The sequence below is a fragment of the Thalassophryne amazonica genome, chromosome 5 (assembly GCF_902500255.1).
Source record: "Thalassophryne amazonica chromosome 5, fThaAma1.1, whole genome shotgun sequence".
NCBI classification, from domain to species: domain Eukaryota; kingdom Metazoa; phylum Chordata; class Actinopteri; order Batrachoidiformes; family Batrachoididae; genus Thalassophryne; species Thalassophryne amazonica.
The window spans coordinates 102,766,718-102,791,841 of record NC_047107.1 but is presented as its reverse complement, the minus strand read 5'-3'; the positions used below and the strand labels follow the sequence as shown (position 1 = coordinate 102,791,841).

Here is a 25,124-nt window from a genome sequence, read left to right as displayed (position 1 = left end):
AGAACACAGTCTTGGTGACGACTAAGTCTAATTGTTGTCCTAGTTTTCATTGTGAATGCTTACCGTAATTACTTATGCAACCCATCATCTTAGCTTTTATATTTTTATTTCATTTATATGAAATTGTAGAGATTTGCTTTGAGTTTGAGTTTAAGGAGGATCATTTTAGAAATTTTAATATTGAGAAGCCTGCATTACTTTTTGTATTTGAAATGGCATAAACAGATTAAAAAGGGGCTGAATACTATTTCAAAGCAATGCATATTGTCACCCCATCTGTTATTTTATTTTAACTATTTGTTACATTGTAAGCAAAATTATTTAAAAACTAATTAACCATCTGAAAAAAAAGTGAAAGCATTGACTGTACTAGAATTAAAAAAAAATGTGGGGTGCAGATGTGGATATAGGGTGTGTAGCCTGGAATTTTTGAACCTTGGTGAAATAGTAGAATGGAGCCTCGGATAAATAACTGCATGTGCACTAAAAAGTGAATGTGAAAGTCTTTTAACATTACAAAATGTGGAGGCCTGAGGATTGCTATGCACTTTTATTAAAAATGTTATTTAAGCTGGATGGAATAGTCCAAATTTCAGCTGAAACATGATAACACTTCATGCACTGGATTACTTGCATTAGGTTGTTTACTTTTCCATTCAGGAATGTTGGTTCCTCTCGGGTCTGGTGTTGGATGCAGCGCAGCATTTTTCTCACGTAACATCAACTGGACAAACATTGAGGGTCAGTTTAAAGACGTGATGAGTTCAGTGTTGTTGGTGAGAGGCGGCATACAAAAGGACAGAGTTGCATTGTTCTTTTGCCCACATTTTGCATGACCCAGAACACTCTTGCATCCCACTCATCTGTCTCTGTAAGCAGCGTGTTGTTCTCAAAATGAGTTTTTGTTCACAAAGTATTTAAATATTTGTCTTGCAGAAGCAGTTAGGGTGTCACAATATTGTGGGATTAAATCGGACTGGTTTGTTGGGGGGTTCACCAGAAAAAAAGTGGTATGTTTGTCCGTATACAGGAGGGAAAAGGCAGTATTTTCAATGTTTACAACTGTGAGCATCAGTAAGTTTCCATTGTGGGTGCTGGAGCCATTTAGCTCCAGCTGCTTGGTGTCTGTTGTCCCTGAGGTGGACCTGACACCATGTGGCCGGCTGACCTCAGTGGATATACAGTTACAGTCTATGGTTACTGTGTTCCAAAGCTTCAAGCAGGCTTGATCCAGTGTCCTTTGGATTACTACCTAATTTCAGAAAGGAGGCTAGAGCTTTATTCTGATGTCTTAATTGATGAACAGGTGCCTCTCAGCAGGTTATGGTCTTCATTCCTCTGCACTCCCACAGTAGAGCCATGGTATTGTCATCACTCGTGTGTGTGTGTGTTGTTTTTCCGTGTACAAAATAATTCTGGAAGGGTGAACTTTGTAGGAATATTCATAGTACTGTGGCATTAACATGGTGCCAGAATCTGCTTGGGATTCTTTCTAGTCGATACTAATGATGGAGGAACTGGGGCCCTATTGGAACTGGGTTTTTGGTACCCAACCCCAGGCTCAACAATTAATCTTGGCAAGAATATAACCAGAAAAGCAACTAGTGTAATAATTCCCTGACAACACCTGTTGGTGTGGATCCATTTGAAATTGATGATTTCACTTCCAGACCTGACCTTTTGTCCTGTTTGGGGAAAATCAGTTTGGAATCTAAACTTAAAAAAAAGTCTAAACTAAAAAACAGACTTGAGCAAATTAAAGTTGCCATTTGATGCAATGTTTTACTCATCTAATGAGTCGTATACCATATTTTGCAGCGTATGTTGTGTTAATCTATTTATTTTTATTAGATGGTAGGCCCTGAAACTTATGAATAATAGTAATTATAATAAATATTTATACGAGACTCTCCCAGGAATCCAAGCACAAAACAAAATATAACTCCAATAATTAAAGAATCCATCCATCCATTTTCTATAACCTGCTTACTAGGGTCATGGAGGGGCTGGAGTCTATCCCAGCAGTCAGGGGGCAGAGTACACCCTAGACAGTAGGTCTGTCGCAGGGTCACATAGACAGACAACATATTCACACCTGCACACCCACCTATGGTCAAGTTAAGTTCACCCAGCTGCTTGTCTTTGGATGTGGGAGGAAGCCGGAGTACCGAAGGAACCCACACAACACGGGGAGAACATGCACACCCTTACACAGAAAGGCCCCAGGTGGGAATCAAACCTACGACCTTCGTCCTGTGAAGCAACAACGCTAACCACCTAAGCCACCAAAGGTGCAGTCTGCTGCAACTTATAGTCCAGGAAATACAGTAATTATGAATTTAATTTGGTGTCATCTTATAGAAATTGTTGTTAGATCAGTTTTGTAATGGTTTAGTTGAAGAACAACACATGCTCTTCAAACTGGCCTGAAATTAAGTAACGTTATGCGTTTGTGTTGTGTAGACACTTCTTCCTGCATTTATCCATCACAAAATTGTCACTGGTGGAGAACCTCGAGGGTGCGATCAGATTCTGGTCTCGTATTGATTTGCTGTCACTGACAGTAAAAAAATAAACAAAAAAACCTGCATACAAATGCAGAAGTCTAGTGCTGCTGAGACTCGGCATCACGTTGCTTTGGAAAATCCATGAAGCGGTTATACTGAGTATGGTTTGGCCTTGCAGCTCATTTAAGCGTTGGTCCTGCTGTTGGTGTAACTTACCCACATCGTCGACGCACTTTATGACTGACGTCACAGGCTGAGATGCTGTTTTCGCCGCTCGTCTCTCAGGAAGGTTGTGCTGTAGATGTGTTTGTGATTGGTGCTGAGCTCCTCAAGTGTTTTCTGGGAGGATATACTGTGTCACAAGGTTCAGCACCTTTTAGCGGCACCCATTTTGTGTTGAAGAGCAGATTGAGCAATTGGTGTTTGCAGCTTCTATTGTTTTGTCTCACGTGTGACGACCTTGACTGAGCCATTATCATGATGTGCATTTTTGGTTTAACCCTCATCAGCTTGTCAGAAGCTTAGACTGTGTACATGATGGAAAACCCTCCATGATGTCACGCATAGCTTTTCTGAAGAGTGGGTTTGATGCTAAAGGAGGTGGTTTTGGAGATGTTGCCTATCTCCCAACCAGTCCATAAATTGGTTAAAGGGGTTGGACTGTGGGCAGGATGAAACTGCATAAACTGTCCCTCTCAAAATAAGACAAATAAACTGAAATCTAGCCAACTGTCTTGGATTAAGCAAAAAAAAAAAAAAAATCTGCCAGTGGGGTAACTTGGTTAGAATTCTCAAAACCCAGCAAAATGTCTTGGCACTGAATAATCAAAATGTGCCTTAAAACTAGACAGAATTCATATTTTAAGATAGCCTCTGTCTTAAAATAAGGAAAGCAACTTGATGATTTGAAATCCGTTGCCTTTCCATGTTACTGGTTATATCCTCTTGATATTAGCTGGAAAAACGTTTTAAGAAAAAGTGAGGTACATTTTCCAAAAATAAGACATTTTTTTCTCATGTAAAAAATGCTTCACACAGTTATTTTTCTATTTAGACAAAAATTAAGTCAAACTTTCTTTAAACAAGTCTTTTTACTTTCTTAGATTTTTTTGCTGTGAATGAAGCTAGGGCCTACCCGAGTATCTCAAAGTTACTAAGCTTGCTAAGGCTAACAGGCTACCTAATTTTGGTCTTGGTGGTTGACATATGCTTTTGCGGACTGGGTGGTGGTTTTCATAATGGCATTGTTGGGTGCAAGTATTAAAAAATGATCACTGGCATTTAACCACACTAACCATAGAATTCCCCAGTAAATATGTTCTCTTCATTAAAATGAGCTGTAATTTTGCAACATATTGCAAAAATAACCTACATTATAATGCTTAGATATCAGTAGAAACTAAATTTAGTCCATTTTGTGAAATTTGGAAGGCTGTATAGCTTTTTTGTTCTGTATTTTGTTGGGGTTTTTTTGTGAATGGTAAAATGGTAAATGGGCTGCATTTAATAGCGCTTTTCCATCTGCACCAGATGCTCAGAGCACTTTACAATAATGCCTCACATTCACCCCGATGTCAGGATGCTGCCATACAAGGCGCTCATGACATACCGGGAGCAACTAGGTGATTAAGGACCTTGCCCAAGGCCCCTTAGTGGTTTTTCCAGTCACGCTGGGATTTGAAACAAGGATCCTCTGGTCTCAAGCCCAACGCTTAACCACCATACCATCACCTTCCCTCTCCACACCTATGTGTCTGTGTGTGTGCCATGCAGTAAACATATTTATTTCTGCTGTAAACATGTGGTTCTGTGGCGAGTGATTAGTTTTTGAAGTCAGCCTCAAGTGGCCATTCAAAGAACTGCAGGTTTTGACACTTCCTTGTTGGCTTTGTTTTTCATCAGCAGAGGTTGCCGTTGATCAGAAGTCACCGCCCTTTGTGCATGGTCAGAGAGTCTTTCCCCGGCGTTCAGGTAACCTCCCAACCAAACCAGATCTTTAGCCTTAAAGAGAGAGCTTTGGGGAAATAAATCCCACCCTCAGCTGACTCTTATGTGCACGCATTCCTTATCTCCTCAGTGTAGGTCAGCACGGTGCTGGATAGTTTATGATGCACCATGTGGTCAGATGCGAGTCAGAGTCCCAGCAGTGTGTGATGTGTGCCCTTCACCGTACACTGACATTTCCTGTGTTTTGGTTTTCTGACCTCTCCATCCCACATGTAAAACACACAAAACTTGACTTGTGTGAGCCAGAAGGGACACTGCACATACATTTTGTTTCTGTTTCTTGCACTAAGGGTCATGGCCTTGGATGATTACTGACACATTTGTCAGATGTGTCAGTTTGTACCTCAGCGCATGAACAGATTTGAGTACAGAGTGAGACATTACATTTAATGTAAAATTATACACCCTATCTTAAAATGTTATTAAAAAAATTGAAAGGGAAAGGTTGTTTTTTTTTAATTAAATCTGGATCTGACTCCAAATGTCATCCTACTTTTCCATCCATGAACAGTCTCTGCATTAAACTCTGCTCTTTGTGTAATCTCATACAAAACCAACAATGATCACATAATCTACAAACACATCTTGATGGTTTTATTTCAACTCCATTGTTCTGGTTTACAGAAGCAAAATTACAAAAATTGTGTTGCTGTCCAAACACTTGTGGACCCTCTTGTGTAATTCCTCCTCTGCAGTTGTGGTATGTGCTGCAGCTAAGGATTATAAATACATCAGTTGTGGATTTCCTCCTGCTGGTGCCAAAACATGTAAATGTGAAGTCATAAATACCACAACTATGTTTTTTTTTTAATGCATATGTAGTCATTTTTGGATTGTATCGGCTTGGATGGAAATATCATTGGATGAGAAAGAGACATAATGAAATGTGGGAAAACACAGAAAAACAGCAATTATGAGGTCATAAAAATGTTTATATGTTAGTGGGATGTGAAATGCAGACCTGTGTTATAGTTTGTTGTATTTTTTATAGACCTTTTTATGTATATTAATTAACCATAAAACTACAGTGTATATGATTTAATGTCACCTAGTGTTAAGGTTGCAGATTGCATTATTCCATCACAGTTTTGTTTCCATTCACATTTTTGATTCTTTGGCGATGGGGATTCATGCCTCCTTGCCTTCTCTTCAGCAATATGTATGGTCATCTATTTCACAAGAATAAGTTTTCTCAAACTTATTCTAGCCTGAGCTAGCAACCAGTACACAGTAAATAGGGGATCAACCACTGATTTCTCTTCTTTTCTTTAGTCGCTACAAAATAGGAAAGATGAAGTATGTCCCTTATGGGCTACTGTAGCAACATGGTGCAGCAATGTTCTTGGGGCTGCAGAATGCAGCCTTTCTGCACTGATTTCCTCAAAAGACACATCAATAAATCTGCTGTGCACCCTGTTGAAGCATCCCAGCCGCTCCACACTCTGCTGTGAACCAATCCAGTGAGTGCTGGAGGTCACAGGCTGATGAAGCTAACAGGACCACATCATCTGCAAAAAGCAGTGATGAGACCCACCAAACTGAAGATCCTCCTCCCCCCGACTATGCCTCGATATCCTGTCCATTTTTTTTTAAATAAATTTGCAAAAATCTACCAAAAAAAAAAAAAAAAACTTTTTTCACATTGTCATTATGGGATATTGTGTGTAGAATTTTTAGGGAAAAAAAATACATTGTGGAATAAGGCTGGAACATAACAAAATGTAAACTGAAAGGTGCAGTTTTATCACACAGCACAATGCCACAGATGTCGCACGATTTGAGGGAGCGTGCAATTGGCATGCTGACAGCAGGAATGTCAACCAGAGCCGTTGCTTGTGTATTGAATGTTCATTTCTCTACCATAAGCCGTCTCCAAAGGTGTTTCAGAGAATTTGGCAGTACATCCAACCAGCCTCACAACCGCAGACCACGTGTAACCACACCAGCCCAGGACCTCCACATCCAGCATGTTCACCTCCAAGATCGTCTGAGACCAGCCACCCGGACAGCTGCTGAAACAATCGGTTTGCATAACCAAAAAATGTCTGCACAGACTGTCAGAAACCGTCTCAGGGAAGCTCATCTGCATGCTCGTCGTCCTCATCGGGGTCTCGACCTGACTCCAGTTCGTCGTCGTAACCGACTTGAGTGGGCAAATGCTCACATTCGCTGGCATTTGGCATGTTGGAGAGGTGTTCTCTTCACGAATGAATCCCGGTTCACACTGTTCAGGGCAGATGGCAGACAGCGTGTGTGGCGTTGTGTGGGTGAGCGGTTTTCTGATGTCAATGTTGTGGATCGAGTGGCCCATGGTGTTGGTGGGGTTATGGTATGGGCAGGCGTCTGTTATGGACGAAGAACACAGGGCATTTTATTGATGGCATTTTGAATGCACAGAGATACTGTGACGAGATCCTGAGGCCCATTGTTGTGCCATACATCCAAGAACATCACCTCATGTTGCAGCAGGATAATGCACGGCCCCATGTTGCAAGGATCTGTACACAATTCTTGGAAGCTGAAAATGTCCCAGTTCTTGCATGGCCGGCATACTCAGCGGACATGTCACCCATTGAGCATGTTTGGGATGCTCTGGACCGGCGTATACGACAGCGTGTACCAGTTCCTGCCAATATCCAGCAACTTCGCACAGCCATTGAAGAGGAGTGGACCAACGTTCCACAGGCCACAACTGACAACCTGATCAACTCTATGCGAAGGAGATGTGTTGCACTGCTTGAGGCAAATGGTGGTCACACCAGATACTGACTGGTATCCCCCCCCCCCCCAATAAAACAGAACTGCGCCTTTCAGAGTGGCCTTTTATTGTGGACAGTCTAAGGCACACCTGTGCACTAATCATGGTGTCTAATCAGCATCTTGGTATGGCACACCTGTGAGGTGGGATGGATTATCTCAGCAAAGGAGAAGTGCTCACTATCACAGATTTAGACTGGTTTGTGAACAATATTTGAGGGAAATGGTGATATTGTGTATGTGGAAAAAGTTTTAGATCTTTGAGTTCATCTCATACAAAATGTGAGCAAAACTAAAAGTGTTGCGTTTTATTTTTGTTGAGTATACATTAAATGTGAAATGGTAGAATATTTTGCAACCTTACATCCAATTATACAGTCTGAAATCTCACACAATTAACCAGTCAGATTTGCAGAAAATATGTAATTGAATCAGACCATTTTACCATTTAACAGAAAAAATATGTGGGGCCCATTCATGCTGGAGAAAAAATGCGGCTCCACCATGACGCGTGGAATTCCGCTCCTCTTTCCATGAAAAACTCCTGTAACAGTGGAATGTGCCGTTCATTTCTAAACTGGACGCTGTCTTGATCCGGTATGTCGTCTGACTAGCACAGGAATTGTGAAAGACGTGGACATCAGCACATTAAGACAGACGTGCGGAGGAGTTCCGCACGTTGCGGTGGAGCCGCATGGCGCAAAGCAACGCTGTGATGAAGCCTTCCGGGACATGTTGGGCATGTCCAGCTCATGCACAATCACAATCGGATAATCACACAACTGAAAAGCAACCGACAGCCGTCTGAAATCCACCTGAAAGCCGTCTTGTGAGACCAACACGGAGGTGGTTTTGTGCCGCGTAATGAACGGCTCTGTGGCGCATCCCTCCGCTTTTCGTTCCATGAAAAAAAACTCCTGTAACAGTGGAATGTGCCAAAAAAGTGCTGATGTCCATGACTTCTGCCTTTTTGTGAAAGTCAGACGAGGTCCCGGATCAACAAAGCCGTCATGTTGGAAATGATCTGGTTGTTTCAGCGGGGTCTGAGCATGTCGATCGGCGCAGGGAGCGCGGCGTCCTTAAAGCGGCAGTAACACTCCTTAATCTGTATAATCCCCATAAAATCGTCCCTGAAAGCCATATTAAGTTTTTCGAACGGTTTCCACCTGGAGGTCTCTCACAGTTTCTGGAAAAAAATTGATGCAGCAAAGCTCCAAATCGTTCAGACATGTATTCGCAATAAAAAAAAACGACGAGAGGGGTAGACCAGTGCTTACACAAAGCCTTCTCACAGGCGAATGACGCAACCGACAGGCGTGAAAAAACTCAAGCATGCGCACGAAGGTTCAAGCTTGTCTGATGCAATCACACGTGATTCAAATCCATATGGTTTTTGAAAAAAATAAAAGGTTGGATACTTTTCTAACAGACCTCGTATGTGTGTGTGTGTGTGTGTGTATATGTGTGTGTATATATATATATATATATATATATATATATACACAATGCAATAAATGCAAAGCTTGCACTGTGCATAATTTCTCCAATCACAGCCACGTAAGCCTACAACTTCTTCTGGGTTGTCTGGGTGTCTTGGTGGCTTTCTCACTCCTCTACTTCTTGCACAGTCACTCAGTTTTTGAGAAGTGTCTTTGCCTTGCTGTCAAAGAAGAAACATCTCGTCTGATTTGTTGGACTCTGACAAATATGCTCATTTTAGACACTGGCCTCGAACTGCACCGTTGTCCAAGGTGCTGAAAGAGTCAAGTGAAAACGCCCACTATGGGTCTGTGCTGCATTATAGGGCTCTGTGCCAGCACTCATTGCCATGGAGGACACTCACATATGATCACATATCCTCTCTTAAAAAAAAAAAAAAAAAAAAAGAAACACCTGTGTGTCAAAAGCTTATTCACAGTTTATTGGATGGATGAATTTTGTTGGGCATTGCATTCGCCTGTGGTAACCTATATTATAAATACAACAACTTTCTGATCAACTTCATTCATAAAAATCACAGAAAACAGACCAAATCATTGTGTGTTTATCCAGCGTCCATTGGCCAACACAGCTGTGCTTCTTTTGATCACCCTCCAGCCTCTGCGTCCCTTCTGCTTTTGTTTTGAACATGCTCAAAACTTTGCAGTGACCATTGCATCATGTGCTGCCATTGAGCGTGCCTTGTCCAACCTAGGCGTGCGCTGTGCCTTCCTTTAGCGTCCTGCTGCTTCCTAGGTGGACCAGTTTATTCAGATGTTTCATCACCAAAGATTTACTATACTGTATAATGATGCATATTTAATTATCAATCATAATTGTCATTTTACATCAATTTGTACATAATTTAAGAAAGGGATGGAAAAATGTAGTAATTTTTAAAAGAGAGAGAAAATACACCTTACTGTTATAATGTTTTACTTATTTTCAGTTAAATTAGGACTATTTATTTATTTATTACCCGAGGCCAAAATATGGCAATGGTGTATTGTGAAGACTTTGCACCCATCTGTCCTTCTGTCTGTGCTCAGCATATGTCCAGTCGTATTACTGCCAGGTTCTTCAAATTCTCAGGGACCATTCTTGGGACACAGACCTTGAACGAGTTCAAAGATGGCTAACCTTGACCTATTTTAAAAGGTTAAAAGGGCACATTCTGTTTCCTATTATATGCTCATACGGTTGAGGGTATTTTAGCATTGCATTATATTCATTTATAATGCAGGTCAGTTTAGTACCTGATAGATTTGATGCTCGTCAGTGAAATTAAAGAGAAAAAAATCCCTAATGTTTATATGCATTTGGTATCAGTGTTGGCCAAAAGGAGTTTGAAAATATCGGCATATCGAATATCGTCAGAAATCCAGTACTGTGCGTCCCTAATTTATATTGCACCCTTTCACAGTTTATATGATCCCACAGGCCAACATCAGGATTGCAGTGATTAATTTTGCAGCCCACTTGTCATCTGTCAGCAAGAATTAGATGCATCTGTTTTTGAAAATGGCACAAAACCATTTTTTGATGTCTGACGCTTATCTGTCTATCTTGCTTCAACAGCTGCTTGCTCTACAAATACGTGTTTCTTGTTGTCGTGTACTTTCCTGTATCTGTGCTGTTGCTCATGTTGTTGCATGCATGTTTTCCTCCCCAGTGTCTCCACAGAAGCATCTGGGTTTGTCCCCCGTCCACAAGATGCATATGAGTAGCTTGTTAAATCAACGGAGTAAGTACTGAGAGACTCTCTTTTCTTCTTCAGTGTTCCTGTGCTCATGTAATTTCTAGGGCACAATCAGTTTGACGTTGTGACAGGAAGTGAATAAAACCCACAGAGCTTTTTGCTCATGTAGACTCATTCACAAAGCACAGTCTGGTGTCTTGACTCGTATCTTTAAGAGCAGTTATGCATGACATCATCTTTCCTGGTTCCAATGATTGTGCAGATGTGCAGTCTTGTTAATCAGGAAGTCCTCAACCTCCAGCTGTTTTATTCTGTTTAATCTTGTACAAAACGTGTTAGCCACAGTATAGAGCAGAAGCGAGCATGTCCCTGTGAATCAATCAATCACAACCTGCAACTGGTGAAACAAACAGTTTCTTCCATCGCATCCACAGCAGCTTGTAACTCTTTCAGAGTTGTCCTTGGTTTAGAAGCTTCCCTCACTTGGCCGCCTGATTTATCATCACTCTGTTTTTGAAGAGCACCTGCTCTAAACAGAATCCCCTACAGAATCATATTGTGTCTATTTATTATGGATTGGTTCAAACGAACTCCGGAAGATGGTCAGTGATGTGGAAATGTTCTGTATCCATCTCTAATGCCTCTTTCACACAGCAAGATAATTAGGCGGATTTATGACCCTATCTTCCCCTTCCGACAATCTTAAGGATGCCCCGACTATCGTGATGGCTCTAAAGATAATCTTATCAGATATTCCTGCCGTGTGGTGTGTTAAGAGCGCTCTAATCTGCTCGGAAGGATGTCAGGAGCGTTCAGACAGCAAATCGGCTATATTCAACATGTTGGATTGTCTTGGCCTAATATTGCAGTGTGTGTGGTGTCCCTCGACCACAAACAAGCACTCAGCCTGCTGAATGTGACATGCAGCCAATCGGAAAGCAAGGTGACAGACGCATGGCGCGGAATCTAAAATCATTTTCTGTGTTGTAAATAGTCCACAAACTGTCTCTGTTTATTTATTCTGCAGTCACGTTTAATCACGAGAGATTTTGCAAGATTTCCTGTCTGACCTGGGAATGTTCATTGTAAAATCTGTGTGTGTGTTGTCTTTACCATGTGGCTGCACACCACACACTGTATGACCGAAACTGTTAGATCTATGATTTTTACTCTCTGTCTGTGGTCTCTCAGGTTTTGGAAACCAACAGATAATTTGAAAATCTTGCCGTGTGAACCAGGCTTAACCTGTTAAACAAATAAATAAATCTGTCTGCAAAAGTGATGACTTATGGGCCTTTCACACTGAATACGTCAGACGTGTCTAAATTGGTCTAAAAAAGCATTATTTTCAGTGAGACACATTGCTTTTCAGATGCGTCAGAAGCGTTGTGTCAAAAGCCGAGCTAAAATGACGCTTTGAATGAATGAATGAATTTTGAATGAATGAATTTATTCAGCACGCACATAAACAAAATACCAATATAAACTCTTATTAACATACATAAAAAACAAACAAAGAAAAATAAACAATAACTCAGTTTCTCAAATTAGGTGCAGCCGAAAGGGCATGGGCTGAAGCAAAAGCTTGTAAACGCCCACCCCGTACACCGTACACCCGTTACCATCCACAGTTAAATACACTCAAATAAGATAGAAATCAGAAAATAACATAACTAAACAGAATAGAACAATTTCATATTTACATTTTACATTTACATTTTATATCTACATTAGAATATAGTTAGGTACTAACAATTGCATCAATGGCATTCCATTATTTTCAATTCATTTAAAGTTTAACACATTTTTACCTTCTAAGCAATTACAAATAGTCTTGCACCCTGATCATTACTGACATAATGTCATACACCAAGTACTGTTCAATGTCTATGCAATCGTCTACACTTCTTACTAACTCTATAACATTTTTACTCGTTTGTGTACTGTGCTAACATAATTTCTTTATATTTCTTTTTGAACTTATAAATGTTTCCACACAATTTAATGTGGTTATCCAAATGATTCCATAATTTAACTCCACATACCGACACACACCAACTTTTCAGAGTAGTTCTTACATAATTTACTATAAAGTTACCACATCCCCTCAATCCATACTGTCCTTCTCTCTTACAGAACAGTTTCTGTATATTACATGGCAGTTCATTTTTATTGGCTTTAAACATTAGTAATGCAGTATGAAACTTTACCAAATCAGTCATTTTTAATAATTTTGACCTGATAAACAATTCATTTGTGTGGTCTAGATATCCTACTTTATGCAAAATTCTAACTGCGCGTTTTTGTAATATAACGAGGGGATGAAGTGAACTCTTATAGTTGTTACCCCATACTTCTATACAGTAAGTTAAATAAGGCAAAATCAATGTACAATATAACACTCGAAGGGCATCATGCTCCAACAAATATTTAACTTTATTAATAACTGCGAGACTTTTGGAAACTTTACTCTGTATATATCTAATGTGCTTTTTCCAACTTATTTTTTCATCTATTATTACACCAAGAAATTGACATTCTGATACTCTTTCAATTTGAACACCATTTATACATATCTTTATCTCAGAGTTTACTTTGTAATTTCCAAAAACATTATTTTAGTTTTATCTAGATTTAAAGATAATTTATTTGTGTCCATCCAACTTTTTAGTTTATTCAATTCCTCATTAATAATACGGGTAAGTTCACTATAATTTTCATTTGCATAAAATATGTTTGTGTCATCCGCAAATAAAATCATTCTCATCACTTTGGATATATTAAATATGTCATTTATATATAAATTAAATAACTTTGCTCCCAAAATTGAACCTTGGGGTACTCCGCATAAAATCTCCAAGTTATTTTGTAAACTCACCCATTTTCACAAACTGCTTTCTCTCCGTTAAGTAACTCTGTATCCATTGCAGTGCAACTCCCTAACACCATACATTTCTAATTTTTTAATCAAAATTGAATGATTAAGAGTATCAAAAGCTTTCTTTAAGTCTATAAAAATGCCAACTGCATATTTCTTTCTCTCTATAGTATTGGTTATCTCCTCTATGGTTTCAATTACTGCCATTGAAGTGGACCGCTTACTCCTAAAACCATATTGGCATTCATTAAGAATTTCATACTTTCCAATAAATCTCTAATCTATTATCATATAGCTTTTCCAAAATTTTAGAGAATTGTGGGAGTAAAGAAACTGGTCTATAGTTTGTAAAAATGTGTTTATCTCCACTTTTAAATAGAGGGACAACTTTAGCCATTTTCATTTTGCTTGGAAATTTTCCCGTTATAAAAGATAAATTACAAATATACAAGTGGTTTGACAATACTTTCTATTACTTTTTTAACCAGTATCATATTAATATCTTGAAAATCAGTTGAAGATTTACTTTTAAATTTTCTAACAATAGTAATAATTTCAAGTTCATCTACAGGAGAGAGAAAAAATGAATTTCTATTTCTCTTAATAAGTATTGGAGAATCAGGACCTTTACCAGAAATTTTATTGGCCAAATCCGGGCCAATATTAACAAAAAAATCATTAAAATGATTTACAGTTTCACTCATCTCATAGTTATCTTTCCTTCTCAATAAAATAATCTGGATATATCGTTTTTCTCCTTCCATGCTGCATAAGATCTTTTAATATTCCCCAAACCTTTTTTGTATCACATTTATTCCTTTCCAGTTGTTTTCTATAATATAATTTTTTACTAGTTCTTAATAGCTCTGTTAGTTTATTCTTATATAACTTATATTTTCTTTCAGCTTCCTTAGTTTTCAATTTAATAAATATTTTGTAAAGACTATTTTTCATTCTACAAGCATTCTGTAGACTTTTGGTCATCCAAGGACGTTCCACAAATCTTTTTTTACAACTATATTTCTTAATTGGACAGTGTGTGTCATATAATTCCATAAATATCTCCATAAACTTACTATAAGCCCTGTCCACCTCTTTCTCACAATAAATTAAGTTCCAATCCTGGGAATTTAAATCATTCCAAATCAATCCAATCCAACTTTCGACGCTCTGAGCTGTGATGTAGCTTCGCGCCGTCCAATAGGAACGATGCGTCAGGCCAAAACATGGAAGACTAGTGGCAGAAACCACTGATCTCTACAAAATGGATCGGTGCAGAAACCACTGATCTGTACAAAATGGATCGGGGCAAAAACCACTGATCTGTACATAAAGGATCGGTGCAGAAACCACTGATCTCTACAAAACGGATCGGTGCAGAATCCACTGATCTCTACAAAACAAACGTGTCACAGGACTGCTCATTTATAGAGCAGTTTTCTGAAGAAAAATCCTTGGAAATGGTTTTTTTGTTGTTGTTGTTTGTTACCTCAGAATTTCTGATTACTGATTACTGATTTAAAAAAAAAAGTTTAGAACACTTGTAATTAAAATAGCTAAGTAAATCAATAAATGTTCTTTAGAAAACTTTCATCTGTAAATTAAAACCACCTGTTATTTCAGATTAGATAATTTCTTGTTTGTCATAAGGAACCTCGAACATTTATTTTTAGACAAAATAACATGGAATTTGTACATTTTTAAAGTCTGGTAGATTATTTATATCTCATTTCAACCAGAAAACAGACACTGTAAAAAAAAAAAAAAAAAAATATTATAAATGCAACAGGAAATAATTTAACAATGACTGCAGTGTCATTGTAAAGTAGGATTTCTGTGACATAAACCTCATGATGAATTTTTTTATAGTCATTTCAACTTGTAATTTCGCCAAAATATGTAATTGCCTTTAATTTTGTTATCAGGACAGAGTCATTTCTAAAATATGAATTTGAGCACAATAAGTGGAGAGCTTCTACCTGTGCAAATGTCTTTTGACTTTGATTCATGGACATTTTAATGATCCGTTCATTTATTGTTAAAATATAAAACAGCTTTTTAAAAATAATAAAATAATTGCTGTTCAAAGAGCCTTTTATTTAGAAGCAGGTGATGTTATGCTGGATTCTCTGGACCAGATGTAGGTCTCTTCTGCAGCTTTGAACTCTGGTGGTGTTGCTGAAGACACTTTTGTCCTATTTTGAAGAGCAGAGATGTTTTTCTTTCGACTGGACTTCGTGGTGTTCAGCTCATCAATGGAAGTTTGGTTGTCTGCACAGCAAATGTTCCTGATTGGGACAAATAAAGGTATTTCTTTAAATATAAAGAAACACTAAACAGTTTATATATATATATATAAAAAAAAGAAAAAAAAATGTAAAAAAAAATGCCAGAAAAAAAAAGTTAGTTAAAGTTGAAATTTGTGGTCTCTGAAAAAAGCTGTAGCTTTATTTGGTAAAAAAAAAAAAAGACTGAACCATCTACAAATGAAATTGTTCACTCAGATCAACTGTGCTAAAAGGCTAAGCTAACGTTAGCCGATCAATAAACCTTCACAGCAGTGCAGAAACATCACGTTTACTTTTATTTTATCCTCACCTTGATAAAGCTGCAGAACTAACCTCCGTTGGGCAAACTGGGACTTTGCATATATCCAAAAAGTGGGAGATTTCGGACAGAGTGGTCTGCTCCATCCCCCCGGCTGCCTGCCTCGGTCTGCCCAGTGATGATGCCTGAAGGCCAGCTTGTCCGTGCGGGTCGGCCCACTGTCGCGGTTCGATCGATATCCCAGCAAGTCATCAGTCCTCCCTCGGTCGGCGTCACTCCGAAAAGTAGCTGAAAAAAAGCTTGTCCCAGCAGGGTGATGGGAGAATCGTTCTACTGCTGTTTTTTAAAGCTTTTTTGTGGTTCATGCGACGCAAATTCAAGATGGCGATCGCTGAACTTACTTCAGGTTGTGGAAATCATGGTGGAAACAGCCAGAGTGTGACGTAGCAGTCTCCGCCCCCTTGCCACTTCCGAAGCGAAGCGAGACATCAAGCGTCAGACGCGTCAGACACGCATCCGACGGATTGGGAAGCGTTGACGGATTGGCCTGAAGTATTCAGTGTGAAAGGCCATTACTCTCACTGGCCACTTTATTAGGTATACCTCTCTAGTACCGGTGTCGCCGACCGAACGGTCCCCCCTAAGAATCGGTCCGCCCTGCCTTCACTGCGCATGTATCATTTTGGAGCGTTAGCAGTGTCATTTCTGAGCGTCACCAGCGATTCACTGATTATCACCTCGTTTCTGCTACAAGCTGCACTCCGGTCATCATCTATCTCAGCGACAGCTATCTGAAGCTTTTGTACAACAATCATTTCCACATAAATTCAGCATTATTTCATAATAAAATGGGGGAGTGAAAGCGCCACAGTACCACGTCTGAGTCTGATGTGGTGCTGCTGTGCCTACGTCATTTGAGAGCATCAGTACGATTCCACATTATCGGCTCTTTCTGCTTAAAACGGCCTTGTTTCTGCTTGAAACTGACTTTGGAATGATTAGGAGGTTTAATGTCATTTGATGGTTAATAATAACTTTATCCCTTTGATCGCTTTGGGTGTAGAGAGTCAGAATCTGAGTCGGTTTTAGACACGGGCGCAGTGAAGGCAGGGCGGAGCAATTTTCAGAGGGGGCCGTTTGGTTGGTGACACCGGGTTGGACCCTCCCTTTTGCCTTCAGAACTGCCTTAATTCTTTATGGCATAGATTCAACAATGTATTGGAAGCATTCATCAGAGATGTTGCTCAATATTGACATGATAGCATCAGGCAGTAATGGGGGATAATTTAAGTGTTGTTTAACATTTAAATGACCTGTTCTGTATTTCTCACAATGCATGAGATAAGTATTGAAATGTTAGCCCAAAACTGGGATTTAATGGAATTTATAAGGAAAATTCAAATGGGATAAATGTGATAATCTTTGTATCAAGATTTGTCATTTATTAGCATCATTTTGATACTGATTTCATGAAATTATTCCAAAAAATTGTTTCGGATAGTCTCAGATCATTGTTGTAATTGGTAAATCTTGAAATTTGATGGACCACCATCAAAAGGTTACTTTTGACAGTGCAAATGGGCTTTTTTTTTCTTCTTCCTGGGTACATCTTGCAACTGATCCTGTAATTGTTACACTTCCTTAATGTTGAACACATCTGGACAGGTGACGGGATTCTTGTGTATTGAGATAAAGATTTCCTTTCAAAAGATTCCTCTTTCTGAATAATTTCTTCACATTTGTTTGACACATCTGTAGAGGCTGAGAAAACCTTTATGACTAAGTGAAAACTGATATCTACAAAGTAATTTAAATGAATTTGTAAAGCACAGTTTAATTAGCAACACTTGGGTACACTAATTAATGCAGTAATAATCATGGTCATAACGCTGAATTAAGACGTAACTGTCTTTTGTAATGGGATTTATGTTAACTAAGGTATTGATTTGTACGTTAACTATCACTACATTAGTTAATGTTCTAATACTTTTTTGTTAACTGCTCAGCTCTGTCCAACTACACAATGATTGAAAAACCCTTTTCAATCTCGCCATAAATAACCAATTTGCCTGACATACTCAGGGCATTAATATTGTTGTTTTTAAAGCTGTTCCTGTGTTGATTTGGCTTCATGGCTGGGCTCGGTGCCTTGCAAGAAAACTTTTCCCTTCCCACATTTCACATTTCTTCCAGCCTACATCATATTTCTTCCAGGATTTCCCTGTACTTTGCTGTGTTTTACACCCCCATCCCTCTCAGAGCTGCAGTATTGGCCTCTAAAAAGCATGATGCTGCCATCACCATGCTTCACAATCGGGGTGGTGTGATTGTGATGATGTAACACGTTTGTCTTCCACCAGTCCTGGTGTTTCTGTTTCGAGTGATGGCCAGAATAGCTGCAGTTTTTGTTCCCATCAAACCAAACGACATTCATCCAGGTGTCTAATGAATGTCCTTTGTGTCTAATAGTAAACGCTGTCTCGTGACTTTAATCACTGCAACATAAAGTGGTGATGGGTGATACATCGCGGCAGCATAGGTTGTCTGCAAGGTGTCTCTAATCTTACAGTCCATATTTACACCGGTGTTGCATTATTTTCTTCTCTATATGGCTTTTTTTTTACATGGACTGTAAGACATATTTACTGACAGGGAAATATTATTGTTTGATGTGCTTGGACTTTTCTTTGGTCTTTATAACATTTAGGATTCTGATTCCACACAACTTGGGCTGTCCAAATACATGTGTTTTAAACTACATTCAGCTGAAATAATATGACCTCTATAAAACCATTTGAGTCTTTAAGACTAGAAGTGCTGTGTTCTCCATGTCAATCTGGAATTGTGTGAGGAAGAGCATCCCGTGTAAAACCATATGGGATCTGCGATCCCTGATCAAAAAGGGACCAACCACAAAAAATTACAAATAATTGAGATTTCCGCTGTTAAAAAGGGCCCAGTATTTATGCAAGCCATTATTTTGGATTTTATATTTACAGTTTATTTAGATTACTTTGTAGACCATTTTTATTTCTTCTTTGTCTTTCATGTTTCATTAGTGTCAAATGTGATTAAATTATAAAAAAGAACAGTATAAAATTTTTGTAGGGAGTGAATCATATTGAGAATCTGATCCAACTTTTACACCCACCCACCTACGTGTTTGTGCTTTTCCCATGATAAACAAACTCCTACATTCCAGATGACCCATCTAATCCTAGGGTCTTGGTGCCTATATAATAAGTCAGAATAAATCATTTTATTTTAACTAACCATCTTTTCAGCATTTGTATGTTATACTGTACATCCAGCAGAATTTATTGTGGAGAACTACATGCAGTAGCTTGTAATCTCCACATCTCAGTACTTATGCTGGTCATGCACACTTCTCTTGCAGTACCGTGAACCCCTGGTGTACATTAGACCCAGCTTTTTAATGTCAAGTAAACTAAGAACAATTCATAAATAAAGTATGGATAGAAAAAATAGATATATGTACGAGGTCTATTAGAAAAGTATCCGACCTTATTTTTTTCAAAAACCATATGGATTTGAATCACGTGTGATTGCGTTAGACAAGCTTGAGTGAGTTTTGCTTCATCATGGCGTTGCTTTGCGCCATGCGGCACAAAAAGTGCTGATGTCCACGTCTTTTCACAATTCCTGTGCTAGTCAGATGACGTCCCGGATAAAACACAGCGTCCAGTTTGGAAATGAATGGCACATTCCACTGTTACAGGAGTTTTTGTCATGGAAAGAGGAGCGGAGGCTTCGCGCGTCACAGCGGTGCCGCATGGCGCACAGCAACGCCGTGATGAAGCCTCACAGGACATGTTCTGGCATGTCCAGGCACATCCACAATTTCTCGGATAATCACTCGATGGAAAAACCACCGACAGCTGTCTGAACGCCATCTCAAAGCCGTCCTGTGAGACCACAATGGAGGTGGTTTTGTCTCGCTCCAGTAGCAAATCCTTGTGACGCGCGAAGCCTCCGCTTGGCTTTCCATGACAAAATGTCTTGTTAAAAGTGAAATCTGCCGAAAATGGTTGATGTCCAGCTCTTGTGATAACCAGAGAAATGGCACATGATGGTCATGGATCCAGACAGCCATCCGTTTAGAAATGAAATGGTCGTTCAGCCTGTCGATGGCAGCTTCGGAGCGCGGCGCGCCCACAGCCGCTGGGGGGCCGTCCTTAAAGCGACAGTAACACTCCTTATTCTCTACCAAGCCCGTAACATTTTCACCGAAAGCCAGATACATTTTTCTAATGGTTTCCATAAGTTTCTGAAAAAATTCTGATGGAAAAAAAAGCCCAAATCATTCCGCCATTTCCTGACAATGAAATCCGACGAGGGGGGCTGGACCACTCCTCACTCAAAGCCTGCTCACAGGCGAATGATGCAACCGACAGGCGTGGAAAAACTCACGCATGCGCACGAGGGTTCAAGCTTGTCTGACGCAGTCACACATGAGTCAAATCCTTATGGTTTTGGAAAAAAATAATAAGGTCGGATACTTTTCTAATAGACCTCGTATAACCTCTGCAAACAGAAATTTGAGGGAGTGGGTATATGTCCATTGATCCCACCCTCATTGAGATAAACTGTTGGGTTACCGTTATGCAGACTGATGTTCGATTCTTGGCCATGGTGAGTGGGATTGAGCAGACATTTCATTTCCATTGTCCCAGTCTATCCTACTGCAATCGGGTAACAGCCTTGATTGGAGGAAGTCCTCTGTGTCAGACTGGTGTTCCATCCAGGGGGAGTCATAAACTCTCTTCTGCTTCATACTATGAAATCTGGGGATAAGCATCAGTGGGCTTGTCCATCCGTGTATCTGTCAATAGCTCTTATAAGTGCAACTCTTCCTGAACGTCATACAGCGGTAGCACATCATCTGAACATGTACATGAAGGAAAATAATTGTCGTCAGATATATTCAAGGTGAGATATTTGCAATTTTGTATTTAATTGATGGATCACATGATATTCACCTTGTATGCACAACTCTTCCTAAACTGATGCGTGACACTTTTGTAGCACATCATATGAAGATATGTGTGAAGAAAAAATAATTCTGTTCCACATCGTCAAGGAGCCATAATTGGACTTTTGTTTTGTTTTTTATACATCATATTCTTCAGTTACATGTTAGGAAAAGGTATTTTATATTCAACGTGGGTAGCCAAAGAAAGTGGTAAGTTTATTTCCGGAAGAGGGCTGACAGCATGTGTCTCTCCACCTCCCCGGCACCACAGTTAATCGTTCACACTGCTGGAAACAGTACAACTGTCAACTGGGAACTTGGCTGTAACTGGGAAACAAACCTGGATCACCGGTGTCACAATCTAACATGCAGACCACGTCCGATTTGACCATTTTGTTAATTAGCCCTCTGGGGCCGACGCCGTCGTATACAACGGCTAAGACCAAGCTTTACTAAATTCTAAATATATTTTTAATGATATGAGATAGAAACTTTTTATTTTGCTGAAAAGTTAACTCCGCAGACTTTCGAGCCAACCATTGGCCATCTTTGTACTCCTCATAGAAGCTGTGTGATGACGTGCGCAATGCGAGTGCCCAATCGGAATAGGTTCACTGTCACATGGTTTTCCAAAATCCAATTGTAGGGCAGATTTACCTCACGTGAAAAGCCAAAGATTGTTTTCAGGAGTGATATGTTACTAGCTGGCCCGTTTGAATAGCCCCTTGGGTGCTTCAATGAGTAATAGTATTGGGCTCCAGTACGCCCTGCGCCATTGAGTACAGCGATCTATGAAAGCAGATGGAGCAGATGAAGGCCTCTAATGACAATCTCACGTGCTCAAACAAAGAGTGTGTAACTATCAGGATTGCTCCACTAGTTTGCATGTGAATGTTACTGGATAACTCTGTTGCTTTCCTCGACGTAAAGCACTGTTTACCATATCAGAGTGAGGGGGAGGGGCTGCTCCTCAGACTGTAAGGAGCCAAAGTGGGCCAAAGTATGAATGAAAGCTGCTTTAGGAGCAGCACAGAACAGTCCAAAACACAGTAGAAGTAGAAGTTTGTGATGTAACCTTTGTATAATAGCAGACAGAAATTGCTTTGAGATGAAGACAAACAAAACGCATAGACCATTTTGTATATATTATTCAAAATGTGCATTTGTGTTTCTTGTTTTAACCTTTTTGTTATACAGTCTTTTAAAACACAACAAAAGCATATATATTATGAAAGCACAGGTTGTCCTGAAAAAAAGAGACATAAAACTTGATTGTGGGGTGCAAGGAGAGCTGATAACAGCAATAATAAAACATTTATGCCAGGCGAGTGAACTGTCCAAAAAAATGCCCTCGGACCCCAGAGGGTTAAGGTATTTTGGAGCAAGCAACTAGTACAGGTGGCGCTGGATTTGAGATGGGGGCAAGGGGGAGGGGGTACTATCATTTTGTGCATTTTATCATAGTTCTAGTTTTTAATTGTTATGAATTATTATTTATCTGCATGATTGTGTTATTCTTTCCCCAGTTTCTGTTTTCCATCACAGTAATGCTGTTGGGTATCTTGGATGTGTGTAGGCTGCACCAGGCTTTTGAAAGTTGTTCTTAGAAAGCCATCTGTGTGTACCTCCACTCCTCACTAAGAACAGTCAGTTGGATTTATGTTGTGTGTGTGGGTGGTGAGGCATAGAGAGAGAATCTAATGATTCCTCTGGATATTCCTGTCCTGCTATTGATACTGAATTTGGGATTTGTCAGGGATTCCCACTGCCCAGAACTCACACTGATCAACACCAGTGTTTTGTCCTCGAAGCGGCGCCTTACAGATGGTAAGTGCCCAGAATAAAGTTGTCGAGAAAAACATCCAATCTGATAAACTTCACATCTTCAGACTTTTGTGGCTTCTTCTTGTGTGGTGGTGATGGTGGTAGCAGTTAAAAATGTTTTGTGGGTTGGAATTCAACTGTCATGCGTTTAAAGTTGTAAATGAGTACAATCATTTATTTACCTTCATTGTGGACCTTTGTTACAGCAGAACAAAGGTCCAAGTCTAGGGATGAGTATTCCGTTTATTGATCCGATTCTTTACCCATTCCCCTATCAACACCATAAATTTTCTGTGTCCAAAAAGTAGGCTTTACAAGTTTTCTATGTCAAAAACATTTTATTGAGTTTTAAAGTAAATAAATATGAAATTGGCCACTGGATCCTTGATCTCTGGACATTAATAAAAAAAAAAATCTGTACATGGTCACTAGATCCTAGATCTCTGGAACAGGTTCATCCAGGAGTCATTAAGACCTTGTTTAGGACATTGTTTTGATCATTAGGGATGTCCTCATGTATTGTAATAAATATTCCAGAGAAAGGCAAGAACTTCTCTCAGAATTTAGAAGAATACACCTGAATGAAGTTTCTGTTGGAAGTATTTTAGACATGAGATCAGCAGGTTAGGTGAATTGGAAACTTTCATTATCCAGGGCTCACTTGTAAAAGAGATCTTGATCTCAATGGCACGAACCTGGTTAATTAAAGATTAAATTAAAGTGGGAGGGGGAAGTGTTGGCTTTCTAAATACTTGAAAGACACTGGACTCGAGAGGATTTAGTACTGCTATAACAGACTGATGCAGAAGGTGGCAGCAATGCAACAGTAAGGATGCCGGCCGACGTTAAACCCCACAGAAGAAGAGAGGGTGTGTTTGATTTATATCACAGGAGCGTGTTTTGAGGTCGGAGCGCATTTCCGCATTCGCAAAATGCCCCAAGAAACCACAAAAAATGCATAAAGTACTTAATTTACTCATATTTGTTGTCTGTCTGGGTGAATCGTTGGACTCTGACTCACTGATTGTGCAGCTAATCTCGTTTCCTCAGCGGAGTGTGCGCGATACAAAAACAAAGGTGTTTTTGTCATGGCCAGTAGTTGGACATAATAATAATAATAAATTTTATTTATATTGCACTTTACATTTGATTCCAAATCTCAAAGTGCTACAAAGACAAAAATATAACAGTAAAAACATCATAAAAATATACACATCAATTAATAACATTAGCTGTAACCTTTTCTAAAAAGATAGGTTTTTAGTCCTTTCTTAAAAGCATCAACCTTCTGTGGGGCCCTGAGGTGGTCTGGTAGAACGTTCCACAGACGGGGAGCAGCGGTCTCAAAGGCTTGGTCCCCCATGGTCTTGAGCCGTGTCCTGGGCAGGAGCAGACGGTGCTGTTGGCCTGACTGGATTCTGCCTGAGGTGTGCAGAGTGAGCAGGTCTGTGAGGTAGGTGGGGGCATCACCATGGAGACAGTGGTGGGTTTGCAGGAGGACCTTGTACTCAATACGGAGGTGAACGGGGAGCCAGTAGAGGGTGTGGAGGATGGGGGTGATGTGCTCGTGTTTCCACACCCTCATCAGGACCCTAGCAGTGCTGTTCTGAACATACTGGAGCTTTTGGATGCTCCTTCCAGGGATCCTGATGAGTGCATTACAGTAGTCCAACCTGGAAGAGACGATGGCATGGACATGCTTCTCTGCGGCTGGGAGGGAAAGGGAAGAAGAGTTTGGAAATATTACAGAGCTGAAAGAAGGACGTTTTGCAGATGTGGGTGACATGGTTGTTAAAAGAAAGGTGGGGGTCAAACTTGACCCCAAGGTTTGTAACAGAGGGAGAAAAGGGAATGATGTGGCCAAAGAGAGAAATGGAAGTGATTGGAGAGGAGTGAAGTTGGTGAGAAGCACCGATTTGAATGTTTCGGTTTTTGAGCCATTCAGCTGCAGGAGGTTCTGACTCATCCGTGTCCCTATCTCCTCCAGGCAGTAGTTGAGGCGGGTGACAGTGGCAGAGGGGGTAACCTTGAGGTAGAGCTGTGTGTCATCAGCATAGCAGTGGAAATTACCTCCATACCTGCTGACAACACACCCGAGGGGAAGCATGTGGATGAAGAGGGTGGGATCAAGCACGGAGCCCTGGGGGACCCCACAGGTGACAGTGTGGAGGAAGGATTTGGTGTCCCCCAGGACCACATGCTGGGTCCTGTCAGTGAGGTCGGAGTGGAACCAGTGAAGGGCAGTGTCGGAGAGGCCAATGTGATGCTGGAGGCGGTGCAGGAACATGTGGTTGTTGATGGTGTCAAACCCAGCAGAGAGGTCGTGAAGAATGAGGAAGGATGTGGAACCAGAGTCAGAGGCCATCAGCAGGTTGCTGGTGACTCTGATCAGAACTGTTTCGGTGCTGTGGGAGGGGCGGAAACCAGATTGGA

General features: G+C 40.1%; 1 protein-coding gene across 1 annotated transcript in view; it reads left to right on the top strand.

The window, feature by feature from the left end:
• Nucleotides 1-10,428: 10,428 nt before the first annotated feature.
• zgc:162952 (PKc_LIMK_like_unk domain-containing protein) overlaps nucleotides 10,429-25,124 on the top strand; it is a 62,977-nt gene continuing 48,281 nt past the window's right edge. The window contains exon 1 of the mRNA XM_034171003.1: nucleotides 10,429-10,494. Within this exon, the coding sequence (XP_034026894.1) occupies nucleotides 10,464-10,494 (31 nt within the window). The 5' untranslated portion in view covers nucleotides 10,429-10,463. The remainder of the gene's footprint in view (nucleotides 10,495-25,124) is intronic.